General features: G+C 37.7%; 3 protein-coding genes across 3 annotated transcripts; 1 reads left to right on the top strand and 2 right to left on the bottom strand.

Annotated features, from left to right (window-relative positions):
* Nucleotides 1–9,177: 9,177 nt before the first annotated feature.
* On the bottom strand, nt 9,178–13,791 carry cdca8 (cell division cycle associated 8). Its single transcript, XM_028461541.1, has 11 exons — nt 13,688–13,791; nt 13,116–13,205; nt 12,027–12,155; nt 11,881–11,921; nt 11,725–11,800; nt 11,383–11,450; nt 11,211–11,293; nt 11,027–11,125; nt 10,806–10,935; nt 9,665–9,751; nt 9,178–9,551 (listed from the first exon to the last, which is right to left on the bottom strand). Exons 2-11 carry the CDS (start codon nt 13,201–13,203, stop codon nt 9,516–9,518), a joined length of 837 nt encoding a protein of 278 aa, XP_028317342.1. The 5' UTR covers nt 13,204–13,205; nt 13,688–13,791; the 3' UTR covers nt 9,178–9,515.
* A 1,128-nt stretch (nt 13,792–14,919) lies between these two features.
* airim (AFG2 interacting ribosome maturation factor) lies at nt 14,920–19,049 on the top strand. The gene is made up of 4 exons (XM_028461424.1): nt 14,920–15,353; nt 16,530–16,709; nt 16,807–16,925; nt 18,509–19,049. Exons 1-4 carry the CDS (start codon nt 15,085–15,087, stop codon nt 18,547–18,549), a joined length of 609 nt encoding a protein of 202 aa, XP_028317225.1. The 5' UTR covers nt 14,920–15,084; the 3' UTR covers nt 18,550–19,049.
* Nucleotides 19,050–19,358: 309 nt separating this feature from the next.
* On the bottom strand, nt 19,359–21,519 carry cldn35 (claudin 35). Its single transcript, XM_028461423.1, has one exon. The coding sequence runs from the start codon at nt 20,568–20,570 to the stop codon at nt 19,878–19,880; it is 693 nt and encodes a 230-aa protein (XP_028317224.1). The 5' UTR covers nt 20,571–21,519; the 3' UTR covers nt 19,359–19,877.
* Nucleotides 21,520–25,099: the final 3,580 nt, after the last annotated feature.

Here is a 25,099-nt window from a genome sequence, read left to right as displayed (position 1 = left end):
CATCCAATTAATTCTAGGCCCGTGTTCCCATTATCACTTGGTCACATTTAGTACATTTTTTGAAAAATAACTCCTGCATTGACGACACATTCGCCCAAAGCATCATTAATATAACTATTTGTTTTATTTGTAGACGACCAGAAAACAGAGAAAGTTGTGTAGCTTCATCATTTAAGCATTCATGGACAACTTGTACTTTATTTGAACCCTAACCTTGTTAATAGATCTTTCTAACACCCACACATTCTCTGCTTTCACCTCTACAACTTGTGTTGACTTTTGCTCACTGGTCCCTCCATTGGAAAGAAAATCTGCACAAACTAACGAACAGTTGCTGTAGCTGCAATTAGGTGAAATTTTGTATAGAACATAAAATACTTTGGCAGTTCGCCCCCAAACTTTATAAAATCAACTTATTTTTAACAACCTCGACATATCTCACATAACACAAGCTTAACTAACAAACCATGGGCTTGTTTCATAAAGGTTTGCATGAGTGAAAATGTGTGCGAACTTCACAATGTTACGAACTAACTGCCAGGAGAAGCTAAATATTGGTTAGAGTGGATGCAAATAGATCAATTAAACCCACGCGATGTGGCTGTTTTGCAGATTTTCTCTTTGACAGACAGGTGTTACTGTCACAGCTTTACTCACAGATGGCTGGAGTTATAGTCGGAGGCAGAGACGTAAATTCAATGTACGCACTTTTAGAAAACGAAGCTCATTTATCAGGTCCTAATTCATCAAAAACCATGTAAACATTTCTTCTTCGATCCGTCTATCTTTACTGGACTGCAGCTGTTGCATCGACTTTCTCACAGACATCCTTCCATATGGTGTTTCTCCTGCTGTTATTCACATTTATTTTGACGTGTGAACCAAATTTTATTTGGGATCTTAGTTAATCAGGCCCGATCGGTCCTATCATGACTTTACGTCCAAAGCTACGTGTCCCACTATTCATAGTTAAACATATGTTGAACATTTAGCTCTCTTTCCTCACATTTAGCTAATTTTTAATGTGCACACAAAAAATAAATCAAAATGTAAAAGTTATATCTAAATATAAATGTTGAACTTAAATCTAAATGTTACAAAACATTTAGCTTTGCACTTGGCGACCAATTTAACGGTTAGATTTACATTGAACATTTAGATTTAATATTTAGCTTTAGCTTTTACATTTAGATTTCACGTTCAGATTTAATTTTCATGTGTACACATTTTTAACAATGATATAGAACACGCTGTTTTGAATGAATTTGTCTGAAATTAAGGAAAAATGAGCTAAATGTGAGTTAAATGTTCAAAATATGTCGACGATGAAACGATGACCAAGTTTTCACATCTGGCACCTTCATATCCAACACTAAAGAAGCCACGCACACGCGTCTGTGAATCAGAGATTGTGCAAATATATATTTGATTTCTGTAGCTGCTGCAAATAAATGTGTGATTTGGGAAGCCAACAGGAGGCAAAAAAGTTTGTCCCCCTGCAATCAGCAAACCACCGTTGCCCTCCTGCATCTCTTGGGAGCACCAAGGGGTTCATTTCCACAGCAGATGGTCCCCTCCCCTCACCCCCTATCAGTGGCAGAGACGCCACCCATCAAAGTGCCATCAGGACCCTGCTGGCCACTGAAGGCAGGGCCAAAATACTTCACGTGAGGGTCATTAGGTCTTATATTCACCTCCTCCTCCTTCACTTTACCATCACTTTGTGTTGCTGTGGCCTTCCATCACCAGAGCAAACAATACAAACTAATGGTTGTCATCTTCAAGCTGACAAACTAACTCAGCAAAAGAGGAGCCTCGCTGCTCTGAGTGAACGACAGCAGCAGACGGAGGCGTGGCCACGCGAATAAATCGATTAGCTCAGCAAATGACGGATGGCGTTTACAGGAGGCCTCGACACGCACCGAATTAATTTGACTGGGAGAACACGCCTGTGCCAGGTTCATTCGTCTTGGTGGGAGAGTTGGCAGCTTCCCCAGGTTTAGAAGCACAATTAACTCCCAGCGCCGATGCATTTTGGGGAGGGAACGGCTTTATTGAGGGATGTTCCACATTTGTGTGTCAGACACATGTTAGCTAAAACAGATTTCAGGAAGAGTAAATGAGTCAGAGGCGGGTTTGGAAGGCGGGGTGGGGAACTACAAAGGTGTTGGCAATCTCACAGCAACACAAAGAAGGGCTGATTGCCTCTTTTGTGTCCTTGCTGTGTGTATTTTATTAACAATTTACTAATATGTCATCCCAGTGAATAATGGTGTAGCAAAAACTGAAATCATTAAGATCTGAATGGGAGCTGTGTCTCCAATGACCAAAGAAATGTAAGAATAAATTATCATTTAATGATGATGTAGCTGTAATACCACCTATGGAGTAAACTTCTTCATTAAAAATTATAGAATGTATTCATATGTAAATTATTATTCCTTTAGGTTTCTGCAGAAAATAAGCCTTTTGTTTGTCTCCATAAACGTACACAATCTAATACATAACCATGTGCGTCAGTCTCACCAAAGGCAAATGTAACTTTTACAGAAAATGTACACGTGGTATACCTTAGTTTACTGCACAACAAAGCGTGACTAACGGAAACCACTGAAAGCTTAACGTATATATTTGTACTCTAGATAGGAATTAATGTTAAGAAAATAATTAATGTTCCTATAATTGCATCAATAGAGGAATTATTATAAAGTCTGTAAACATTAAAATGAGTTAAACAGGTTATGTATCAAAACATAATGCTGGTCAGATGCAGACACAGGGCTTATTTAAACAGGATTAAATCATTATTGCAGATTTAAATATGCTATATATTGTCGTCCAATAATCGAAGGGTTGGGGGTTCGAATCTAGCTCTAGGCAAGTTATTGTAGTTGTGTCCTTGGGCAAGGCACCTTACCCACATTGTTGGGTAATAATTGTGCTTGAATGTTGGTGGTAGTCACGCCTCTGCCAGCCTGCCCCAGGGCAGCTGTGGCTACATTGTAGCTTACCCCCACCAGTATGACTGATGTGAGTGACTGGTTTCTGTACGCACTTTGAGTCTCCTCGAAAAAAGCGTTATATAAATCCAAGCCACTATTATTATTATTATATGTTTGTATCTGCCTGTGTTTATGCATCAAGCTCAGCAGAGAAGAACCTTAAAGCAGACGTAAAGATTTTTCAAAATAAAATGCGCAAAAATTAAAAAAAAAAAAAAAAAAAAAAAAACTGGACTGTTTTTTTTGCATTTAAAGCTAGCTGTATTTTATCTAAAAGATGCCGTCATCCTCTATTAATCCCAGTGTGTCCCTCAAAAGCTCTGCCAAAGTGACATTTCTGGTGTTTTCACCGATTGAAAGTTGTGCCAAAACAGTGGCGGGTGTTGATATATGAGCTTTCCACAGAAACACTCGAATACGGACAAAATTTAGTGTCTCGTGGAGTGACGTCATATCACATTGTAAAAAAACTAGAAGAAAAAAGGTGTCAAATAAATCACTGTCCTCTTCCTCTTGTGAAGAAACAAGAAATCACAGAGAGAATGAAGTAAAAACACTTCTTAAATGTCAAAACTTCAAACATCATTGTGGGATTCCCAATCCCACAATGCAATTCTCTTCTGGAATTCAAGTCACAAGACAATTTGTCAACAAACCCAATGTTTGTGATGGATACCAAAAGCATTTTCCTGTTTTGTTTAGAAGAAACACTTTCAATTTCTTTGAGACCTACACTGTTTTTATCTACAGTTTGTTGTAAATAAATAAAATAAAACTAAGCTACTTACAGCAGATTTTCATCACAAAACTAAAATCAAGTCCAAATTGTCATTTTCTGTAAAATGAACACTTTAAAGCGACTCCAAAGGCTACACTATTTAAAATAAATCTTCCTAAAATGTCTAATCCAGAAGCTTCATTATAAAATGTGTCAAATTTATAACATTTAAACAAAAAGCATCACCTTATCACGCACCAACATACAGTAATTGCCGTAATGATGTTGATTATTTCCTCTGATCACATTCTTTCTGTAACTGTCACTTTAAGTCTGACAACCTGGAGGATGGATGCTGATGGTGTTGAAGCATCTCTGCAGCACCTCCCTCCCCTCCCCCACTCCCCTCGCTCAGCTTCCAGTCCCTCATCCTGAACATCCCTGCAGATGATTTATGTATCAACATTGCTCTGTGACCTCCCGATCCGCCCCATCCATACCGCACCTGTCACTGTGCCGCTACCTGCGTGCTTACTGAAAGCTGAGCCATTCACTGCATTCTCAAATCTATTCCTTTCTCATGCAGGAGGAGAAAATGTCTCTAAATATGTAGAGCAGGTGTGGAGGGGCTAACAAGGGAGCTGCACTGTATGCACCGCTGACCACAACATCTGTCGCTCGGAGAGAATAGATGCGCGCTTTGCTTTTTTGCGCGTGCTTCACTGTTTGCACAACGAGAGTCAGCACATTCAAGTCAATTCAACTTTATTCATATAGCGCAAATTACAACAAATGTCATCCCGATGCGTTTAACAACATATAAAGTTCATAGTAAGAAAGAAAGAATCCAACAGGATGAAGCACACAGAGTGGATGCAGATAGAGGAGGAGACCATGCTGTCGTTTGGAAGCACGTGATGCATGAGGCTCCAGTGAGAAGCTGCACCTTATGCTCGTCAATGGGAATCAAAGGTTCACCCACTCTAATGAGCATCAGGCGTGAGCAGCTTCTAATTGGCTGCGTTAGGATTTCCCCATAAGGTCAGAGGTCAGCTCTCAGAACAGGACGCCACAGTGAGCTCAGACAGAGTAAACACAGGAGGGCAGCGTGTTGACTAGGGGTGGGAACCTCGGGGTACCTCACGATACGATACGCGATACAAAGCTCACAAAAAAAACCATTATCTCACGATATGACAATACTGCGATTATCGATATCTTGGTCAGAAATGAATCTATGATAATCTCTGACATAACAAGAAAAAAAAAAGATGAAGTGAAAACATACAGTTTTTATTTTATATCTCTAAAAGACAATAAATATCTCGATATATCGCCATATCGAGATATCATCACACTCCTACTGTGTACCTGCACAAACACAGGAGGGCAGATGGGAGGAGCTTTGGATGCACATTTTTAACTCCATCACAGAAAGGGTTGATATTTACAGCCTTTATAACCGGGGTCACCAACATGGTAGCCCACATGGTGCATGTGAGGTGCCCTCAGGCCTGTTCTGGAGCTCTCATCATTAATGAGCTCCAATTAAAATCTGATTTACTTGCCAGGCTTTAAACCCACACAGATAAATACAGATAACAGATATAGTCAGTGCCTTAGCGGAGCAACAATAAATTAATCACATTTAAATGTTTATTTTCACTGAAACATTGTAACAAATGTTTTTCAAGTTTCACTGATTTGTATATAGGTTGTGATAAGATATGATATTCCTATGATATTACATCATTTTAAATTGTACAAACATATTACATGTTTTACGATTATTTTAAATTGCTAGTGGCAAGTAAAATACGAACATGATTTCCTCTAAAACCTAATGAAAATGAAACAATTGCATGAATTAGGAGTAATAAAGTGTTGCATGTTGAAATTTAAAGTGAAAATGTGAACATTTAGTATTTAATAAGTGTTTTTTAAACTGGTAGCTCTTTGGCCTATTGAAGTAGCACAGGTTGGTGACCCCTGATTATTAGACTGAAAGTGTGAAGCATTCGTGCACTTCTTTTTACACAAGATTATTTCACATTTGCTAACACTTTACTTATAGTTTTATACATAAGGATTACATTACGCAGTCATTAGCATTAATAATGTGTCACGAAGGCTGTCATTAAAGGCTCATATATACTCGGTAGGGATGTAACGATTCATTCAACTCCCGATAAGATTTGATTCTCGATACGATTCTCTCACGATTTATTTTACAAAATGGGACTGTAGTCAAATGATGACTGAAAAATATTCCTTTAGAAAATACTGTATTATTTTCCGTTTATTTTTCATTGTCAAAAAAAATCCCTTGATAAACTATTCAAAACAATGCAATTTAACTAAAAATAAATCTTGAATGAAATAAATAAAGGAATAATACAAATGAAGAAGAAGCCTGTTAATTTAAATTCTGGTTCTATAGTAAACAATACAAAACTGCATAATAGTTCTTTTTCTTTTGAAAAGTGCAACTGAAAATGTATTTTGTGCCTTAACAATTGGACTTGAAAAAAAAAAAAAACAGTAATTTCACTGATTTGGTAACCCAGTGGTCGGTTGGCATGCAGAAATTCTTGCAGTGAAGAAGAGATGCTATGCTAGCAGACAGAGCTAATAGAAAAACGTGACTTTCACAGATATTCACGTAATATTACAGATATTCTTTCGGTGCTGAAGGGGAAAGGAATCATTTATTAACATGTTTAAGAGAAGATTGCGGCCAGAATGTACACTGCTGGACAAGAGAAGGGATATATATATATATATATATATATATATATATATATATATATATATATATATAGCGCCCTCTGCTGTTTGAAAAAAGTACTGCGATTCAATTTTCAATGTATCGACATCAATCGTGACATCTATGAATCGATTTTTAACTGCCTTACGATTAATCGTTACATCCCTAATACTCGGGCACAACGGACTATCCGCTCACCTCAGAGCTTACATACTTGTACGCACCACCACATAGTTTCCATTAAATAAATCCTCCATGTCCCATGATTCTTAGCACTTCTCTGTGGTCCTTGTTTTCCTGGGATGTGTTTTAAAGGTGTCGCTACTGTCGTAACTCATCTGCCAGTCTCTCCTCTGAGCTCGTGTTTATATTTCCTGCTGTTTCACCAGGAGGTGAAATAAAGCTGTTACATTTAATGTGAGTCGATACAACTGAGCAGTGTTTTATGTGACGCCAACTACGCAGAGAAGTCAGCGCAATCGTAAAAACTGAGCTTTGCATTTAATTTGCGGGTTTCCGCCCAGGTATGTTTGAGGCTTAAGTGTTGTTTGCTTGCTAAATTGTGACACCTTTGGAGCTATGTTGGCATTTTTTGGGCTAGGTGGATGGATCTAAAGATGTTAGCTAGGGTTAGGGTAACAAAGAACCCTTCATGACACCTTATTAATGGTTATGAATTTCACATTTATTATGAATTTTATAAGCGCACTGAGATGACTGTTGTAATTTGTGCTATACAAATAAAGTTGAATTGACTTATTGACAGGTATGTCAAAATAATGACACCATAATGTCAGCTTTATGTATAAAAATTTGTATACTAAGGTGTAACATTTTAATTTTTCTCACACAGTGGCTTTCGAAGTGCAATTGAAAGTTTTCAATAATAAAATCCAGTAAAATTAAATATACATATTTGGCTTCTCAAGCAGATCAAAAAACCTCAGAGAGACAGATTTAAAGAGTGGTGGAATGCTGCCATCTAGTGGCCATAATACCCAGTTACAGCTTCAGAAATCTCAAATAAACCAACATGCTAATAAATAAAAATTTAAAATAACACAGGGGTGCACAGGTGATTGTAAAGTGTAGACTGCAATGAAGCATAAACACATGAAGTTAACTTATTTTCACCTGTTTAGATGTACAATAAAAATGTAATAATATATATATATATATATATATATATATATATATATATATATATACTGATTACAAAACAATAACCTGTAATTTATTGGGCACCAAAGACAAGTTAAATACGATTGGATTGCAATTCATTATCTACATAAAAGTAGGGATGTTTAATATTTTATATCCCAATGTTGTCCAACACTACATTTCCAATATGTACTTATAGTGATAAATGCATAAAAACCCTCTTAAATCTCATTTTAGGTCACAATTACACATCTTTCAATAAAAATAACAGGTTCCAGCTACTTTAAATGTGCCACACTGGACGTATTCCACAGATAGTCATTATGTGCAAAATAAGAATACTTATTCCACTTTAGTAATGGAAAAAGTGCAACATTCTGTTTTAATATGTTGTTTCAAACAATATGACGTCAGTTTTTCAATATTTATCCAAAATAAACCACAGATTTATAATGAAAAGACAGGCTTTCCACCACATTTACCACACAGTTTTCCATATTTTCTATACACAGAAGATCAAACTTCTGGAACAATTGGAGCTCTCGGTGGACCAGAGCCAGAGTTTTGACACCTCGAGAGAGAAAAAAAAAAAAAAAAAACAAAAAAAAGAGGCTGCAAATGAAAAAGAACTGACTGTGAAATGTGCTCCGTGTTAACAGAGGAAAAATAAACCACTTCGGTGGATGCCATCGATAAAAACATTAGCACAGGGATCTTTTATTTATATTATTTCGTGAAGTGAATCATAACTTCACGACTTTTTGTTTTAAATATCATATCAAAGATTATTTTTTGCTCTAAAGCAACAAACTTAATCGAGTAAAAGCCTAAATTAGGGATTTTTACTCAGGGGTCGAATACGAAGCACTTTAATCTCAGGAACCACAAATTTTGGGTGGGATTAAAAAGAAAAAACACAATATTGTGCCCTAGTAATCTTCACTTCACACGCCTTGATTTTGTGACCAATTTTTCATGTAATTTAGAGGAACTTTGTGGGATTGTTAGGGACAAATTTGATTTTCAAAGAATTTAGTTTTTTTCCTCAAATGGTCATTAAAAATGTCTGTAGTCGTGTGACATAAGCACGAGGACAACTGTGAACCCCTGCAAATATTGTGGAGGTTAAATAAACATGTCTACAACTGAATTATTTGGTCATTTACACAGTATTTTAAGATCTTGTATTTTTACTTTATCCTGCGGGCCTAATTGGATGCACTTAAAGGCCAGATTTAGCCCCCAAGCCTCGAGTTTGACACGTGTTCTCTAAAAGTTAGATAGACAGCAGTATTCTAACTAAAAAGAAGACATTTTTGGTTAACTGCATGCTTTAGTTGTCACCCACTATACAGAAACAACTGTTTGGGTAACATATAAAATAACCTCATTTCTGTGTGTAAACCAAAAAAAAAAAAAAAAACTTCAGAGCAGGAAGAAAAAAACCTTTGTGTTTTTTTTCTTTAAGTTACTGCAAACTGTTCAACAGATACAAGGAAATCAAGCGATTTGATTGGCCGATTGTTTAAGTCTATTTATCAGTCATCAGTTATCAGCATGTCACGTGTTATGAGTTTCAGGTCAGCAGCAACAGCTTGAGCTGGAATAAAAACACTGCTTCAGCTCACATGATGCTGCCTAAAAACACTTTAAAAAGTCTGGATTTTAAATGATGAACAAGAACTAACAACAGTAAATAAACAGCAAAATAAAACACTGTAACCCACATTTAAACATGCAACACAGTGAATGAGTCACGTGTATATTTTTAAGTAAAAGAAAAAAGAAAAAAACAATGAACATACAAACAAAATCTTAAAATAAAAGCTATTTTTTCTAGAATATTTTACAAGTTGTCAGCTGGCGGTCACTCTGACGTCCCGCACAGTGTTGTGAGACGATTCTGAAAAGAGAGAAAGACATTTAAAAAAAAAAAACAAGGTGAGAAAACACAGGCGTACTAAAGGCATCAGCGCACAGAGGAGGAGGAAGAAGAAGAGGAGGTGAGTAGTGTACCTGCAGAAGGCGGATGCTCCTCAGAGCCGTCTCATCCAGCATGGACATATCCACAGAGTCCATCTGACTGGCCAGCAGCTGAATGCTCTGCATCAACCAAACACTCATTTACATTCATTTACATCATCAAAACTGCTGCCACCATGAAATATACTTGTGTACTTTATATATTTTAAAAATATATACTGTATATTGATATAGGCAATATTGTAATTTTCAATATGACCAAAACAAATCTCAATATATCTTGACACTTGATATATTGCCCAGGTCTATGATAATTGATGATGGGCTGGTGATAACAATAAGACAATTTAGAAAGGGGATAAAAAAAAAAAACAAAAATTTAAATTGCAGTTGGAAAAATAACCATGTTTTTATTATTTGACTTTAACTCTGTAAATACTTAGGTTCCTTTTATTTCACACGGCATGACATGTTAGCTTTTAGCCGTCCATACAAGTTTTAAATCTTACCATAAGGACAGAGGTGGCCCTTTGATGACAGTAAGCCGTGTTCTTTTTACTTGGTCTCTTCCTTTTGTGAAGTCGTTAGCATTAGCTCTTAATAATAATAATAATAATAATGCATTGGATTTTATATAGTGCTTTATCATAGACACTCAAAGCGCTTTTGATTGCTCTTTCACTCCACACACTCTTATCCCAGTCTTATATTTCAGTGGCAGCGCACACCGCAGAGCTCCTATGAACAGCGATCTAAAATGGGGGCAAATTTGACCAGTGGAACAAGGTTTTTAGGGGCATACTTTGCTATATTGAGGGCCAAATGGCCAGTGGCCCTCTCTAAATTCCGACAATGCGTGCACTTACCGACGTCATTTGAGTGTGTCGCACACTTACGTATGTCATCAATGGTGATTTACCGTTTATATTGTCGGATGACATATTCTTACTGGTGGGAATGTCTTTGACAATGTAAACGATAACATAATCGCACCTTCTTACTTCATGTGTAAAAATTAGAGAACTTTTAATAAAAACTGACAAAACAAAAAGTTTGGAAAACACATTTTTGGCTAACCTTGATTTGGTTAAAGCAGTAAATTTGTATAATTTCCAGTGACTATGTGTAAGAAAAGGACCTTAAATGTAGCGTGGAGCTCTAACTGTGCCCTCACCTCTCCGTTGCCGACGGGAACGTTAATGACGATGTCATCATTTCCTCCTGATATGGGAGAACCGTTGACTGAAATGCTGAAGACTCTCTCCTTGTGGCGGGGAACGCGTACAGCGGGAGTCTTTGGAAGTCTGAGGATGAAAGACGTTGATGGTGAGCAACATGATACTCACTGTAACTATGAACTACATCAAATAGTGTGAAGATGTCGTGCTGCCTCACCGTGGGTCAAAGCGTGGCGTCACGAGTGGCGTGGAGCCTATCATCAGAGAAGAATCCAGCACGCTACGGGCGGGAGTGACCAGAGGCTTCCTGCTCGACCTAAAATACACACACTGAAACATTAGCGTCTGTTCTCAGATGATGCAGAGGAGAAATAACGAGTAGGAGTGAAGCAGAGGTGGACCTTCTGATGGTGGTGCTCTCTTTGCTCAGTGCCAGGGCTTTGGCTCTTTTTGACGTGGTTGGGGGTTTCTTGGTTGTTCTGGCCTAAAAATGAATTATAGAAACAGCTTATGACATGGAAATGAGTGGAGAACGAGGTATTGTTGAAACGCAAACACTCTATTCTCCATTACCTTTCTTGTTGTGCTAGGGGTGTTCTCGTCTTGTAAAACGGACTTGGCTCTGCCTCTTGTCTTTGTTGCTGTGGGATGAATAAATGTAATAAAATTATTTTATTTTAACCTTTAATTAACCAGGAAAGTCTCATTGAGATTAATAATCTCTTTCTCAAGAGAGTCCTCAAAGAAATTAAGTGTAGGGGACTCGCTGAAGGTCCCACAGTGATGGCCCACAGTGGATTTTAACCTTCAACCCTCCAGTTACGAGCCCAGTTCTGCCCCACTTATGCTTTAATAATAGCTCTCATTCATCTAAAAACACTTCTTTTTTGGTATTTCTGAGGTTTTTTTACTTACTTTTTTTAACTGATTTCAGCAGGATGGCGTGATCCTCAGCAACGACACTTTCAACAATAGCTGCCTGTTCTTCTTTCTGTGAACACACACTTGATGTTTAACACTGCACACACACACACACACACACGTTCAAAAGTCACGTTTATCTCTCGTTACCTTTTTGCTGTCTACTTCTGGTGTTGTTGGCTTTACAAACTCTGCAAGGAAAACATTTTTTTTTTAAACCCCTGTTATCTGTATGTGTGTATAAAGTAACCAGTATCAGTCCCAGTTAAGGGACCCTATTCATACGTGTTACTTACTGCAGTGCTCCAGCCAGTTCATTAGTCTGACAGCCTTTGGCAGCTTAATGAGTCCCATGTTGTAGCTGTTGTCACAGTCTTTGATTAGCTGGTTGATCTTTCCTTTCAGTTGTCCAACTCTGGTTTGTACTGTTAAAATAAAAGGTTCCAGGATGTAATTCACCATCACAGTCTGCATTTGTATGAAAATATACAGATCAAGTTTTGCTTAAGCTGTGTTGGGAAAATATTTTGTGCAACAAAAACGCAAAAGATTACAGAAGCAGACTGTGTCCCCTAAAAAAACGAAAAACTGTTTTCTCTGAATAATTTATTTTTGGGGGTTTTTTTGTTTTGTTTTTCAGACTCATTTTTCTCAGTTTTTCAGTCTATTTTTTCATGTTTTTGGACTACTAGTTTGTTTTTGTTTTTTTTAAGTTCTTTTGAGAAATGTTTTTCTGTTTATTGTTTTTTTTTTTTTTTTCATTTGTGCTCATTTTTCAAACTATTTTTTTCTGAGCTTAGAGGGCATTTGAAACAACAGATGCATTTGTTTCTTTATTGAGAGCAAACACGGAAACACCGGAATCTGCAGACCCAAACTTGTATGTAGCATGTAAATAAATAAATAATTCAGGGCAAAAAATACCACAAACAACAGAAAAAAAATCATCTGGAAAACAAACAAAAAAATTACTTCGAAACACAGGGGAAAATTTGTTCATAAAACAGAGAAAATTACTTACTTAAATACTAGCACAATAAATGGGAAAAAATTGTAAGAAAAACAGAAAAAATTACTCTAAAAACAAAACAAAAACTGTCCGAGGGGGGAAAAAAATAGCCCAAAAACTAAACCAAAAAATGAAATAACTCAGAAAAAAATCTTCTTCGAGTGAATGTAATACACTTCTGTAAAAGATGACAACCTCCTTTAAGGAATTATTTATCAGTATGTGTGAGATTGCTACAAAAAGATGGTGACTATATTACTCACAAACTCGCTCATTCAAACAATAGCTGTACTTGTGAAATGAACTGCACACTCTTATCTTTCTCAATTATTCATGTTACGAATTAAAGTTAAGTGACAATATGAATAATAATCACCCTCGCTGTCGAAATCCTCCAGAAACGCCTCCAGCTTCGCCATCTTCGGGTTGTTTTTCCGTTTGGTTGTTCTTTTTTTGGGCGCCATGTCTGGAAATGCAAAACAATAGAAAGAAGCAAGACATTATTAAGACATAAGGAATTAGTGATTAATGGCGTACTGCTGATTAAAAGCGACATTTGGGGTGTTCTGCCATAAATGGTTTCCTTTCGACCTGATGACAAACTTCCTATTGTATGTCTGTGTAAACGTAATGGAGACGTGCACGTAACAGGGTTGAATGGAGGCATTAACAAGCCATTATAGAAATTAATCAAAATAAATTTAAAAAGTGGTTTTATATTTGCGGGTCTCTGTCCAACAAAGTCGGGTTTTCACCGGTTAAGCTGGACACTGGTTGAACCACGACACCAAAATGTAGCCGCTGCTAACGTCGTGGAACTAAACACGTTCCCCATAAACGGACTCTATGCAAACTCAACTCATATCTAACAATAAACTATCTGGTAAACAGTATGATATAGCTAAATGTTGTTTAAATAGCCAAAATAGTCAAAAAGAAAGTAAATACCTGATGTTTTTCTTGTCCGCTCGACGACGACTAGCAGTTTTTCAAATCTTCGCGCTGGGCGGAGCTAAACTTTTCAATTCAACCAATCAGCTTCTGGTTCTTTTTCTTCTTCTGTGGTATTTATTAGCGGTCGGCAACCACAGCAAGAGAACATTACTGTCACTTAGTGTGAGGAAATGTCGAGCATAATATTGAAGCGCGACGTAATAAATAAAAACATTACATGTATTAATAGATAATAAATACATTTATTTATGAATCAAATAATGATACATTGAATCCATTTGATCAGTTTCTTATTTACTTTGTGGTAATTTTGGCAACATCAACAGGAAGAAAGCTGTTTCAACTACATCTGATTTTGAGTCGTTTAATGTTATCCCATGATAATGTGTAAAATTTAATGAAATGTAAATGAATGAAAAACGTCAATCTTGAGATAATTTTCTGTATACTGTGCTGTATATTTGTTTGTGTCTTGGAATTCTGGTGTTTTCCCTTCAAAAAATCGAAAAGCATTTTATTTAGAAGTTTAACTACCATATGTTGATATTATTATTATTTTTTTTTTTACTTTAGATAGTTTTTTGAGGTAATAAAACCAGTTTATTCATTTATTCTCCATCAATGTATTGTGATGCCGGTGAATCCAGTGTTAATGTTTGTTATGTGTTGCCATGTCTGGGTTGCCATGTTAGGTGTTACCGTGTGTGTTGCCGCCCTGATTTATGAATGTGATTGTAACGTTCCTCTTGTTCTGGGCTGTATCCTCACTCTCGCGTTAGTTCGTAGCGGGCGGGAGTAGAACGAGAGTTAGATCAGTGTTGGCGGGAGGAGGAGTTAGTTCATGTCTGACAGTGTGGATGGTGTGTGTAACAACACTGTGTACGATTGTCCTGCTCTATAACCAGCAATTAAAAGCGACTTCTGACAATACTTCAGCAATCCTTATTTCACTGCTCATCCACACTACAGTATTATCCTGAAATATAATAATTGTACTGTTCTGGCTGCCAAATTGTATTTTTATGTCTTTAGTTTTATCACTTTGTTTCACCGGTAAATAAAAAAGCAAAAGAAGAAAAACAATTGCTAAAATTGCTACTCTAAGCCCACCTGGTGGTGGTATAGCTTTTTTGTCACTTTGCCAATCACTAATAAACGCCAGAGAAGAAGAAGGACGTAGCGTGTCGACCAATCAGAGCGTTACACGTCATTGTTTACATCAGGAAACCGAGGCTCACAGAGAAACGTGGGATAATGTGAAGCAAAACCAGCGAAAATATGCGTTTTACCTTCATTTACCAGTGCAGGAAAGCAGAGTTGGTTTTTATTTTACAACAATAAGATCAGAATCGTAATCTTGAGCGTAATTTGCCTCTGAATCCGCGTCCACGATGTCTAAACTCGCCCTTAGTTCCCTGCACCAGGCCCTGCAGAGAAGCTTTGCTAGTGTGGACAGCAGTCAGAAGCTGTGGCTCGGTGTGTTAGCGGACTGCAGCCCTCTCATGGTGTCCTTAGGAAACCTGGCAGAACAGGCCATAGCACTGAATAATGTACAGCTTTCCAACACACCGCTCAGAGACTTCCCCGATCTGGAGGATCGACTACGATTCAAACTCCTACAAGCCATCGATACCGTTCTGAACCGAATACATGAGAAAATGTGAGTGATTACTGTTTGATTACACCTGCAAACAGGGTTTGTAGGAAAAAATCAAGTAGATTTTTGTGTAAATGTAATAAGATAACATTCATTCAGGGTAGGGTTGCAAAGGCAGAAAATACTGGTATAAAATAAATTAAAAATACAGGGGAACTTTGAGAATATTCATAAATGATAGAAATATATTTTAGCATCATCTAAAATAGGGGTGTCAAACTCATTTAAAAAAAATTGTCTGCACATGCTGTCGAAGGTCAACACATTTTTATTATTACAATTAAATAAATGAATGTATTTTATTGCGTAATTGTGACTATCACCAGCCCTGTCTAAGGAAGGGTGAGAAACACTTTACTAAAGGGAGAGAAACAAAAAGAGAGGGCAGTGTTACACCTAGAAATAAATAGTGAGAAATAAAGTGCACTTTTAACACAAATTTGCCTAAGTTTTCACTTGAAAGGTCAGCGACAATATCCGATCAATAAGTGATGGATATCAGCCCCTGCAAGATCAACAACACTTCAAAAATCCTTTATTTTGTGACCAATTTTTAATGTAATTTAGAAAAGTTTTGTGGGGAAAATGCTGGAATTCCAAAAAAATGAGAGTTATTTCCACAATTTTCAATAAAATAAGACTGCATTGGTGTGATAAAGGCACAAACGTTGCTGCAAACATTGTGTCATTTTAATAAAGGTGTGTATTTATCGGGACAAAGATAGCTACAACGTAAATATTTAGTAGTTTATGCAGTGATTCATGTTTCTTTGGATGATCTAAAGGGTCGGATTTAGCCCCCGGGCCTTGAGTTTAACACGTGATCTAAAACATTGGCATCAGTAATTTAAAGTTACTCCCAATTTTCAGTCATTTCCAACAAATAATTCCCCGTGAAAAATATGAATTTTTTAATTTACTTCGGCAGTCTTCAGAAAAACAAAACCTTTATTAATATTCCCAAAATTCCTGATCTCTTACAGTAAGTTTATCGGAAGATTTCTGACCCTTTCCTACCCTAATTCAGAATAAAAATATGAATTCCTCAATACAAAGACTAATTTTCTCAACAGTAACCTGTAAATCTCTGCTTCAGTTCCATCTGACAACTACAATAAGTTGTTTTTAATGCTTTGAGAGCAAAAATCTATCTGAACGCTACCTGTCTGCTTCCCTCAGGTCGTCCCTCCAGTCCATCAGAGACACCGTCACTAACCAGGTCAGTGCAGTCCTCCGTCTGTACCAGCAGAACGCTGAGGACCTGGATCTCCATACTGTAACCCAACGATCAGCAGTCACCCCGTCGGTCGCCGACATGCTGGAGTGGCTGCAGGATGCTGAGCGTCACTATCGGCAACAGTATCCTTTCACATCCAGATTTTCACATCAGATAAACTCATGAGATTCTAACTAGCTTCAGTGATATGAGCCACTTTTCCTCAGCACATGTGCTCAGATTCCTGAAGAGGAAAACTCTGCTTCACATGCTCAAAGCAGATGACCTGTCGCTGCTGGAGGCTGCTCCCAAAACATGGAAGTCTCTGGAGTCTCCAAGTGCAAATGAGCAAATAACAGGTACTGTAAATAATATATATGGTTAACATAAACAGGACGCACCATTTATTTTCAATACAATGAGCCTTGGTTTGTTATTTTTATTCTTTCTTCATGAAAAAAAGGTAAATAGTTCCTTAAAAGTGGAATTGCAGCCATGTGATTGGCTAATCAATCACAGGTGTGCCTAATAAAGTGGCAGCGTTGGGCTAGATATGAGTTACATATATTAAATAAATACAAACTTTTAGATGGTTAGTGAAACTTTTGATTGTGTTCTTGCTTCAGTCTTGGAACAAAGTCGATGCTAAGCTAATGTTAGCTATTTCAGCACGTTTTGTTCTTTTTTTTTTTTTTAATTTACAGAAATTTTGTCTGTAAACCTTTTCTTGCTCAATAAAAGCAAAGTCAGAGTGAAACTACTTTTTGTGTGTTTATCCTTCAGGTTTGTTGAGTGTTCAGGGGTTCCCAACTAGGGGTGTGCATTGGTGTTAATCTTATGATAAGATTCACGTTTTGCATGTCACAATTCGATATATCCCGATACTAAACTATACGATATACATCGCGGTATCGATAATTACAAATTTTAGTTTTACAAGTACAAAATGGCATGAAATGCATTTTATTTCATGTCTTTTAACAAGTAAATGGTAACGAACTGTAATTCAAGTACAAGTGGTATATTAAGTGTTCTGTTTGCAATCAAATCAAATTCCAGCTAAAATGCATTGAGGAGCGAGATAGTGTAACAATGCATAATGTGGTTCACTATGCATATGTTAGCACATTTAAATGTTTTTTTTTTTTTTGTCAAAAAACCTGATTTAAAAAAATTGATTTGGACATTTTTGGATTATACGATAATCGTGCGGTGAAATATTGTGATATATTGCCAAAACTGGGTCGTGGCCCGCTTACAAACTAGGGACGTCCCGATACAACTTTTTCACTTTCGATACGATACCGATATTGCTGCCTTGCATGTTGGACGATACCAATATTGATTCGATACTATATCAGCACGAATCATACATACTTTTATTACTTATTTTGTCGTGTGGAATGTTAGAAAAGGCTTGATCATGTGATGTCACTCAAATAGAGAACAATAGTCAACAATTCAAGTTCACTTCAGTTATTTTTTACTGTCAGTATATGGTGGGAACAACTGAGGGTGGGGACAAAAACAACAAAAACTTATCGGAGCGCTTATATCGGAGATTTTAGATGCAGTCCGATAAAATCCGATATTCGTTTTCTGGCTGATATCGGATCGGGACACCCCTATTACAAACTGCAAGCATGTTTTGTAGTTTCTTTTCTGGCTTTTATTTTTTTTAAATCAAAAGTTCAGCCCCAAACTATTTCCAACAAATACCAAAAGCTTCTTTTGTTGTCCGTAGCAGCTCATAATTTAATAACTCACAAGTCCAGGATTAGATTAAAACAACAATCCTGGAATGTTTTACCCCTGAAAGCACGTTTAATAAAATAACTCATGCTAATCCTCACTGGATAGACGTCAAACACGTCTGACTCTCATGTTCTGAAGGCGTCTGATGATTTATTGATGAGCTAATCACTCCCCTGTCCTCTTACAGATACGCTGTGCAAAGTGTCGTTCTTCATGGAGTCGAGGTGAGGAAAGTTAAAGCCTGAAACACGCTGGAGAAAAGACTGAATCTGAATCCATCAAAGCTCAACTTCTCTGGATTTGGATGAGTTTCGTTTCTCAAAGTGACTGGGATTCATGTCAGATTCTAACACACACACACACACAGAAAGTGAGGTACTTTGTTCGTGAAGCACACTTTTGCAGACTTTATTTCAGTATTTTTGGGTGAATATGTTATAAACAGATAATTCATCACTACAATCACTGTAACATAAGCGTTAGTGCCATCATGTGACCGGCTTCACTGCAGTCCTCAGGCGTGCACGTTGATTTAAAACGCAGTTAAAGACCAAACTTCAAACCTTTGTGAGACAAACATGACCTGGAGTTTCAGATGTTGATCATGTGTTCGACCACGTGTCAAACTCAAGGCCCAGGGGCCAAATCCGGCCCTTCAGAACTTTCAATTCGGCCCGCAGGAAAAAGTGAAAATGACAAAAAACATGAATAATAATTATGTAACTGACCGGTTGTAAATTGTTGTTGAAAGAACTCCACATTTTTCCAAAATCTTACAATTTTTTCTGAAATTATTCCACAAAATCTTAAATAGATTTAAATTCATTAAAAAAAAAAAAAAAAGATCCTGAAGAGAACTGACAGGTCGAGGAAAAACTTGATATGAAACATATTTTAATGATTAATAATATGTGTAAGCCACAGTTTTGCGTTTAATCAAATTACAATTAGGGCTGCACAATTATGACCAAAATTATAATCACGATTATTTTTTGTCAATATTGTAATCACAGTTAGCATCACAATTATTGATCATATCAGGGGAAAAATATTTTCTTTTAAACAAACTGTTTACAGTGAAAAATTAAGCTTTAAAATGGACTGATAATTTTAAAAAATAACGCCAGAATTTAAATTGTAACTAAGTGAACTAGTTAACTGAAGAAATACACTATTACAGAATGCACAGCTCGTATTTTAAATGTAAATATCACAGACGATCAAGTCACCAAAATTGTGATCAGGATTAAAATTCGACTAATTGTGCAGCCCTAATTACAACTGACAAAATGTTTAATAGAATGTTCATTCAAATTACAAATACAGTCAATTATCTGAACTCCATTATGATTACAACAGAAACAGATGTTTTCAATTACAATTACAAGTAAGCCATAATTGTAATTAATTATCGATTGCGCAATTATAATGATAAATAAACCCCAACCCTGATTCCTTTCATACTTTATGTGTAATTTATAACTGAAGTGCAAACTTGAACACATGAATTGTTCCTTTTCCCGCCTAAAACCTGGTCCGTATTTAACACCCCAGCGTTAAACGTACTCCTTCATTGGCAGGCTGTTATTGGTCATGATGGGTTTTGGTGGATCAGGTGCTAAAACAGGGGAGTTAGCAAAGCTCCGGCCGATGTAGCCCCTCCGGTAGCGGCCCCCCTTCTCCATGAGCGGGCAGGTGCTGCTCAACACGGCGCCGCTGATCATAAGAATGACCGCCGCCGCCCAGCCCAGATAGATGGCCTGGCCCAGCTCGCGTTTGTGCATCACGGGCACGTTGGGGTTGTAGAAATCCCGCACCACCGTGTTGGCCGTCCACGACACAGGGACCAGCACGCACAGGCCCGTCAGGATGAAGAGGATCCCGCCGGAGAGGGCGATGCCCGCCTTGGCGCGGCGGTCGTCCCCGGCGCAGGTGGTGCACTTCATGCCGCAGCAGGACACGGTGCAGGAGAGCCAGCCCATGAAGATGGCCAGGCACATGAGGGCCCGGGCCGCCTGGATGTCCGGGGGCAGGGCCAGCATGGAGTCGTACGTCTTGCACTGCATGTGGCCCGTGGTCTGGTAGATGCAGTTCATCCAGATTCCCTCCCACTTGATCTCAGAGGTGAGGATGTTGGAGCCGATGAAGGCCGTGACCTTCCACTGGGGCAGAGCGGTGACGGCGATGGCCATGATCCAACCCGTCACCGCACAGGTGAAGCTGATCAGCTGCATGCCTGTGTTCACCATGACGACGCCACAGCTTGCCTTTGTGTTTTTTTGTCGTTTGTTAAAGTCTGTTCTTTATCTTGAATTGGTCCTTCCTACACTCTTCCCCTGGTCGTCACATCATCAACAACAACAATGTTCTTGTCTTTTTCTTTTCCCTTCAAACATCTGCTCACATCTTTGTCTTCATCCATCTCAGGTTTGTGGATTTTATTCCTCCATAACTTTTCTTTCACCTGCTTTCTCTGCACTTTCTCCTCCTTTGTTCTGTGCAGATGTATTATTGAGTAGCTGATGCTGTGCAGCCACCTGTGGCAGAACTGTGGAGAGCTTTAAGGAGCTGTTCCTCTGAAAGTCTTGAAAGCCAACCACCTTCAGGGATGAAGAGAAACGTTGCTTTTTCCTCTTTTTACGTCCAAACCAAACTGTCCTCTGGTTGTGCTGATGTTGATTTCAGTGTCTCCTCCACTGGTTTGGTGTAGCCTTACTGAGGTGGATCACTGGGATATAACTTGATACTCAGACTGAAGCCACTGATGAGTGTATCCTGTCACAGCCTGGGGGGGGGGAAATGGTGACCCTGGTTTGCATGGAAAGCCAAACCATGCAGGTTTTTACCTTTTAGTCCAGTGTTAAAGCTTTAACAAAGATGAGTTATTCCTGTAAGATGTTTTTTTTTTTTTCAATCCGCAGCAACAAAAAAAAAAGGTTAGAAAAGCCGAGTTGTTCCAGAGCTCGTGATCAGATGCTGTCGCTGCTTGAAGTGTCTCCTCAGTGACAACAAATGGCGCTGGGGCTTCGAAAGCCTTGATGAGGCCACTTCAGACTCGGCTTCACCCACAACCCCCCTCCCCCATACTGCTGTCTTTGGCAGCCCAAATAGGTTTTCCTGCGTCTAACGAGAGCAAGGAAAATAACGCAAATCAGGGCTGGACAGTTGGACATGTGCCCCTCCAATGCCACTGCTACAGGAGGCAACACTGGAGCCCACGGCATGCAGAGGGAGGGAAGGGGGGGGCAACAACAAAAGGAGGGAGAGATGGATGGACGTGGGTCTGGGTGGTGTTTGTAGCTGGATCAGTTCACACAAAGACAACGCGGGTTGGGCCTGTACAATGGGGATTACACGCTCTGTGCCGCTCCATTCCACGCCACCCTGCTTCCTTTAACCAATGTGAGCTTTTTTTTTTAACAACCCTGTAGTAAAAGTGACCACTAAAGGTTATTTGATCCTTTCGTAACATGTTTCTGCTCTAATGTTCAATTTCATAATTTAAAAAAAAATGTTTAAACTAAAACATCTTGTGCCTTTGTTTATTTTTGACTCATTTCATCTAAATCGTCGTCATATTTCTGACCTGACTGTGACTTCTGCAGCACTTTTGTCTACCTACAGTTTCTTTTCTCCTGAATGTTGATGCACGAACGTGCCGATGAATAAAATATCACGGCACCAAGATCTGTGGTTCAGGTTTCCCTTTCTTCTGTTGCTTCTCGTCTCCGTGGAAACGGTGGCCATGACAACCGGCAGACACAGGAAATGGGAGAGCAGAGGGGAAGACGCTGAGGGAAGGTGACCCTAATACAAACACAGACAGGGTTTATCTCCCTGTTTTACCATAGTGGCACAATTTCCACTTTATATGAGGTAAAATGTGTGCATGTTCCCAGCTTTACTGTTAACACACTGCAACATCTGTATCTAATGATATGGTTTGTCTAATACAGTGATTCTCAACTGGTGGGTCTGGATTCAAAATACTGGGTGGGTCACGGACAGCTGGTGAAAAAATAAATACTTAATATCTCTCATATTGGACTTGTCTTTTATTTTGAAATAAACTTCTTTTGACAGGCATGCTGTGTAATGTATGTTGCACAGGAAAATATATCGATTTGTGTTTTTAAAAAAATTATGTGTTTTCAACAGCTATTTTTTAAAAAGTACATTTGGTTGGTTGAATTAAAAAAAAAAAAAAATGTAATGACCTTGGCAAAATGTGGGTCCCAGGGTGAGACCAGTTGAGAACCCCAGGTCTAATATATAGGGAATTCACAATCAACCAAAAACTATTAAATGTACTTAGAGGTTGGTTGTCTTTTTTTTTTTTTTGTTTTTTTGCAAGGAATCATATGCAGGACCTGCAAAATCAAGGCTGAATATTAGTGAAAGTACTGCTAGCCTACGAATAAATCCAAAATATTTCCTTTTGGCTTATGCATTTGGGTCATTTATGAATATTTTTAATTTAATAATCAGTAACAAACTTATATTTTGCTTGGATAACCATTTTTGTTTGTTTAAAACTATTTACATTTTATTCCTGGCAATGTAAAGACACCAATGCATGTAATAATAAAGATAATTGAACTTTTTGTGATTAACTGCCAAGTATTAGCATTCCTCCAGTGCAAGAATAGTTCCTCTTTCGAAGGTGTTTGGAAGTTTTTTTTCCCTTTTCATCCATAGTGTCACCACTCGGGAATGTCTCTTTTGGACACACAAGTTTGCAGCTTGTTTTGTCTCTACATCAAGGTTAATCCAGCTGTTGTTAGTTCTATTGGCAGTGTTGTATTTTCCACTGTTAGATTTAACTTGTATAAACACATTATTATATCTTAGTTCATAAGCAAGGTGGTAATTTCATTGTACAGGAAAACGTGTTTCTAACTGCACATATGACAATAAACACTTTGAATTTAAATGTAATGTAATCCTTAATCACCCCACCACCTAGCAATTGAAATGAATAAATGACAGATCTTTTTTACTCTTGGTTTCCACATTTAATTCAGTCTCCGTAAAATAATCACAGTCTGAGTTTTGTTTCCAGTGTTTATATAAATCTGGGTCCATATCCATGATTACCATCAGTAATGTTGTTGTTTAGGTGGATCCTTCTTATTTGCCCAAGTCTTCCATTGTTTTGATGAGGATTGGTTTTCCGTTCTCTTCTCCCAGTGGTGTGATGTAAATTCTGCAGTTCCTTGTCCACGTCTTTAAAATCTTTCCTCCTTTTTTTATTTGGCGTGCCTTCCATGCGATGCTTGCATTTTTTTTGTCAGGTTTTCATTAATAAAAACCTTCGTTTCCTTCAGTTTTCTTCCTTGCTTCAGTAGTTCTCCTTTGAATTTCATATTCGTGAAAGTTATTTTTACAGCTCTGTTATCATTTTTCTTTGGCAGGAGATGGCAGGAGTTGATGTTGTCAGGGTTCAGGACAATGTCCTTCGACTCCAGGTAGTCAATGACCTGTTGTACAATCGATTTTGTTTCTTCGTCACTCGCGTAACTCCTGGGTTTTATCTTTAGGCCTGTAATGATGACATCTTTCTCTCTTTCCTTTTGTTCCAGCTGTTCAACCCTGGCATTCAACAATTTTATCTCTTCAGCATTTCTTTCATTCTTTTCTTTCAGTACCTTTGCTTCGCTTTGTAGGTTTTCCAGTATGTTTTCCAGCGTCTTTTCCAACGACTTTATCTCGGCAGATAGGTTTCGTAGACCCTCGCGTATCATCTCCTTGACCTCTTCCACACCCGAATTGGGTTCTGAAGGGCCTCCCTGCGGTTTTTTCACCATTTTCCTTCAGTCTTGGGCCCAATTTTTCAGGCTGTTCAGCTGTAGCCAGCTGTAGCCAAGGTCGTGTTATCGGAGCGAATGAAAACACGTCTGCTCTCTCCAAAGACCAGAGATTTAATGGTCTTTGGAGAGAGATTTTATATTTTTTATTTAAATTTAATGACATGTCTGCTTCAATTCTTTAGAAATGATGTCTGTAGCCTGCGATGGTGAAATGTATTTGTTAAATGAACTAATTTTTAAAGAATACATTGAGTCTTTATTAGCGCACATAAAAACTTTTTTTTGTAAACAAAGAACGAGCAAACTAGTTATCAATTAGTCAACCATTTTTAACTGTTCTCATGCTTATATACATGAATAAAAGGCCTTTTAGTTTTCTGGAAAAAGTTTAACTTCACTTTGACACCAAAATGTAATAAATGTGTAAAACACTTTATAATATCTGACTATTTTACTGAAATTAAATTCCATCAAAAATGTCAACATATAAATGTTATTACTACAGTAGCTCAAACGAGAGAAACAATACAGACTAAAAACTAAAGTTTACTACAGTGAAAGGAAAAATAGGCTGGTTCTCAGGAGATGAAATGTATAATTATTTAAATACAAGCTTTAAAATAAAGCAGAAAAACTTTTTTTTATTTTTAAAATAAAATTTACAATTGTTTTTTTTCTCAATAGAAGATACATTAAAATTGTTTTTATGACCCCACAAAAATGCGTCTTTTGGGGCAGATTTTACACTGATAAACAATTTTAAAACCTATTATTAGAAAGTCAAGATTCTCTCTAAGTAGCTTACAGTAGTTAAATAAAAAAGACCAGAATTTAACTTCCACTAGAGAGAAAATAAATGGACTGACACTCATCACTTACATTAATAAAAGTGAAAGCCTGCCCTCTAGCGACCACCCATTAATTGCAATGGTCAATAACAACAACACAAAGGTTTATAGGCATAAAAT

The sequence above is a fragment of the Gouania willdenowi genome, chromosome 11 (genome assembly GCF_900634775.1).
Source record: "Gouania willdenowi chromosome 11, fGouWil2.1, whole genome shotgun sequence".
NCBI classification, from domain to species: domain Eukaryota; kingdom Metazoa; phylum Chordata; class Actinopteri; order Blenniiformes; family Gobiesocidae; genus Gouania; species Gouania willdenowi.
This window is presented reverse-complemented; position numbering and strand designations above follow the sequence as displayed.

Excerpts from the sequence above, each read along its gene's own strand:
- cdca8 (XM_028461541.1), bottom strand. The coding sequence starts at position 13,203 with ATGGCGCCCAAAAAAAGAACAACCAAACGGAAAAACAACCCGAAGATG. Across the intron at positions 11,922-12,026 it reads GAACTGGCTGGAGCACTGCA|AGTTTGTAAAGCCAACAACA; the intron begins GTAAGTAACACG and ends TTTTCCTTGCAG. Across the intron at positions 11,126-11,210 it reads GAGAGCACCACCATCAGAAG|GTCGAGCAGGAAGCCTCTGG; the intron begins GTCCACCTCTGC and ends TGTGTATTTTAG.
- airim (XM_028461424.1), top strand. The coding sequence starts at position 15,085 with ATGTCTAAACTCGCCCTTAGTTCCCTGCACCAGGCCCTGCAGAGAAGC. Across the intron at positions 15,354-16,529 it reads AACCGAATACATGAGAAAAT|GTCGTCCCTCCAGTCCATCA; the intron begins GTGAGTGATTAC and ends TGCTTCCCTCAG. Across the intron at positions 16,710-16,806 it reads GAGCGTCACTATCGGCAACA|ATTCCTGAAGAGGAAAACTC; the intron begins GTATCCTTTCAC and ends ACATGTGCTCAG.
- cldn35 (XM_028461423.1), bottom strand. The coding sequence starts at position 20,570 with ATGGTGAACACAGGCATGCAGCTGATCAGCTTCACCTGTGCGGTGACG.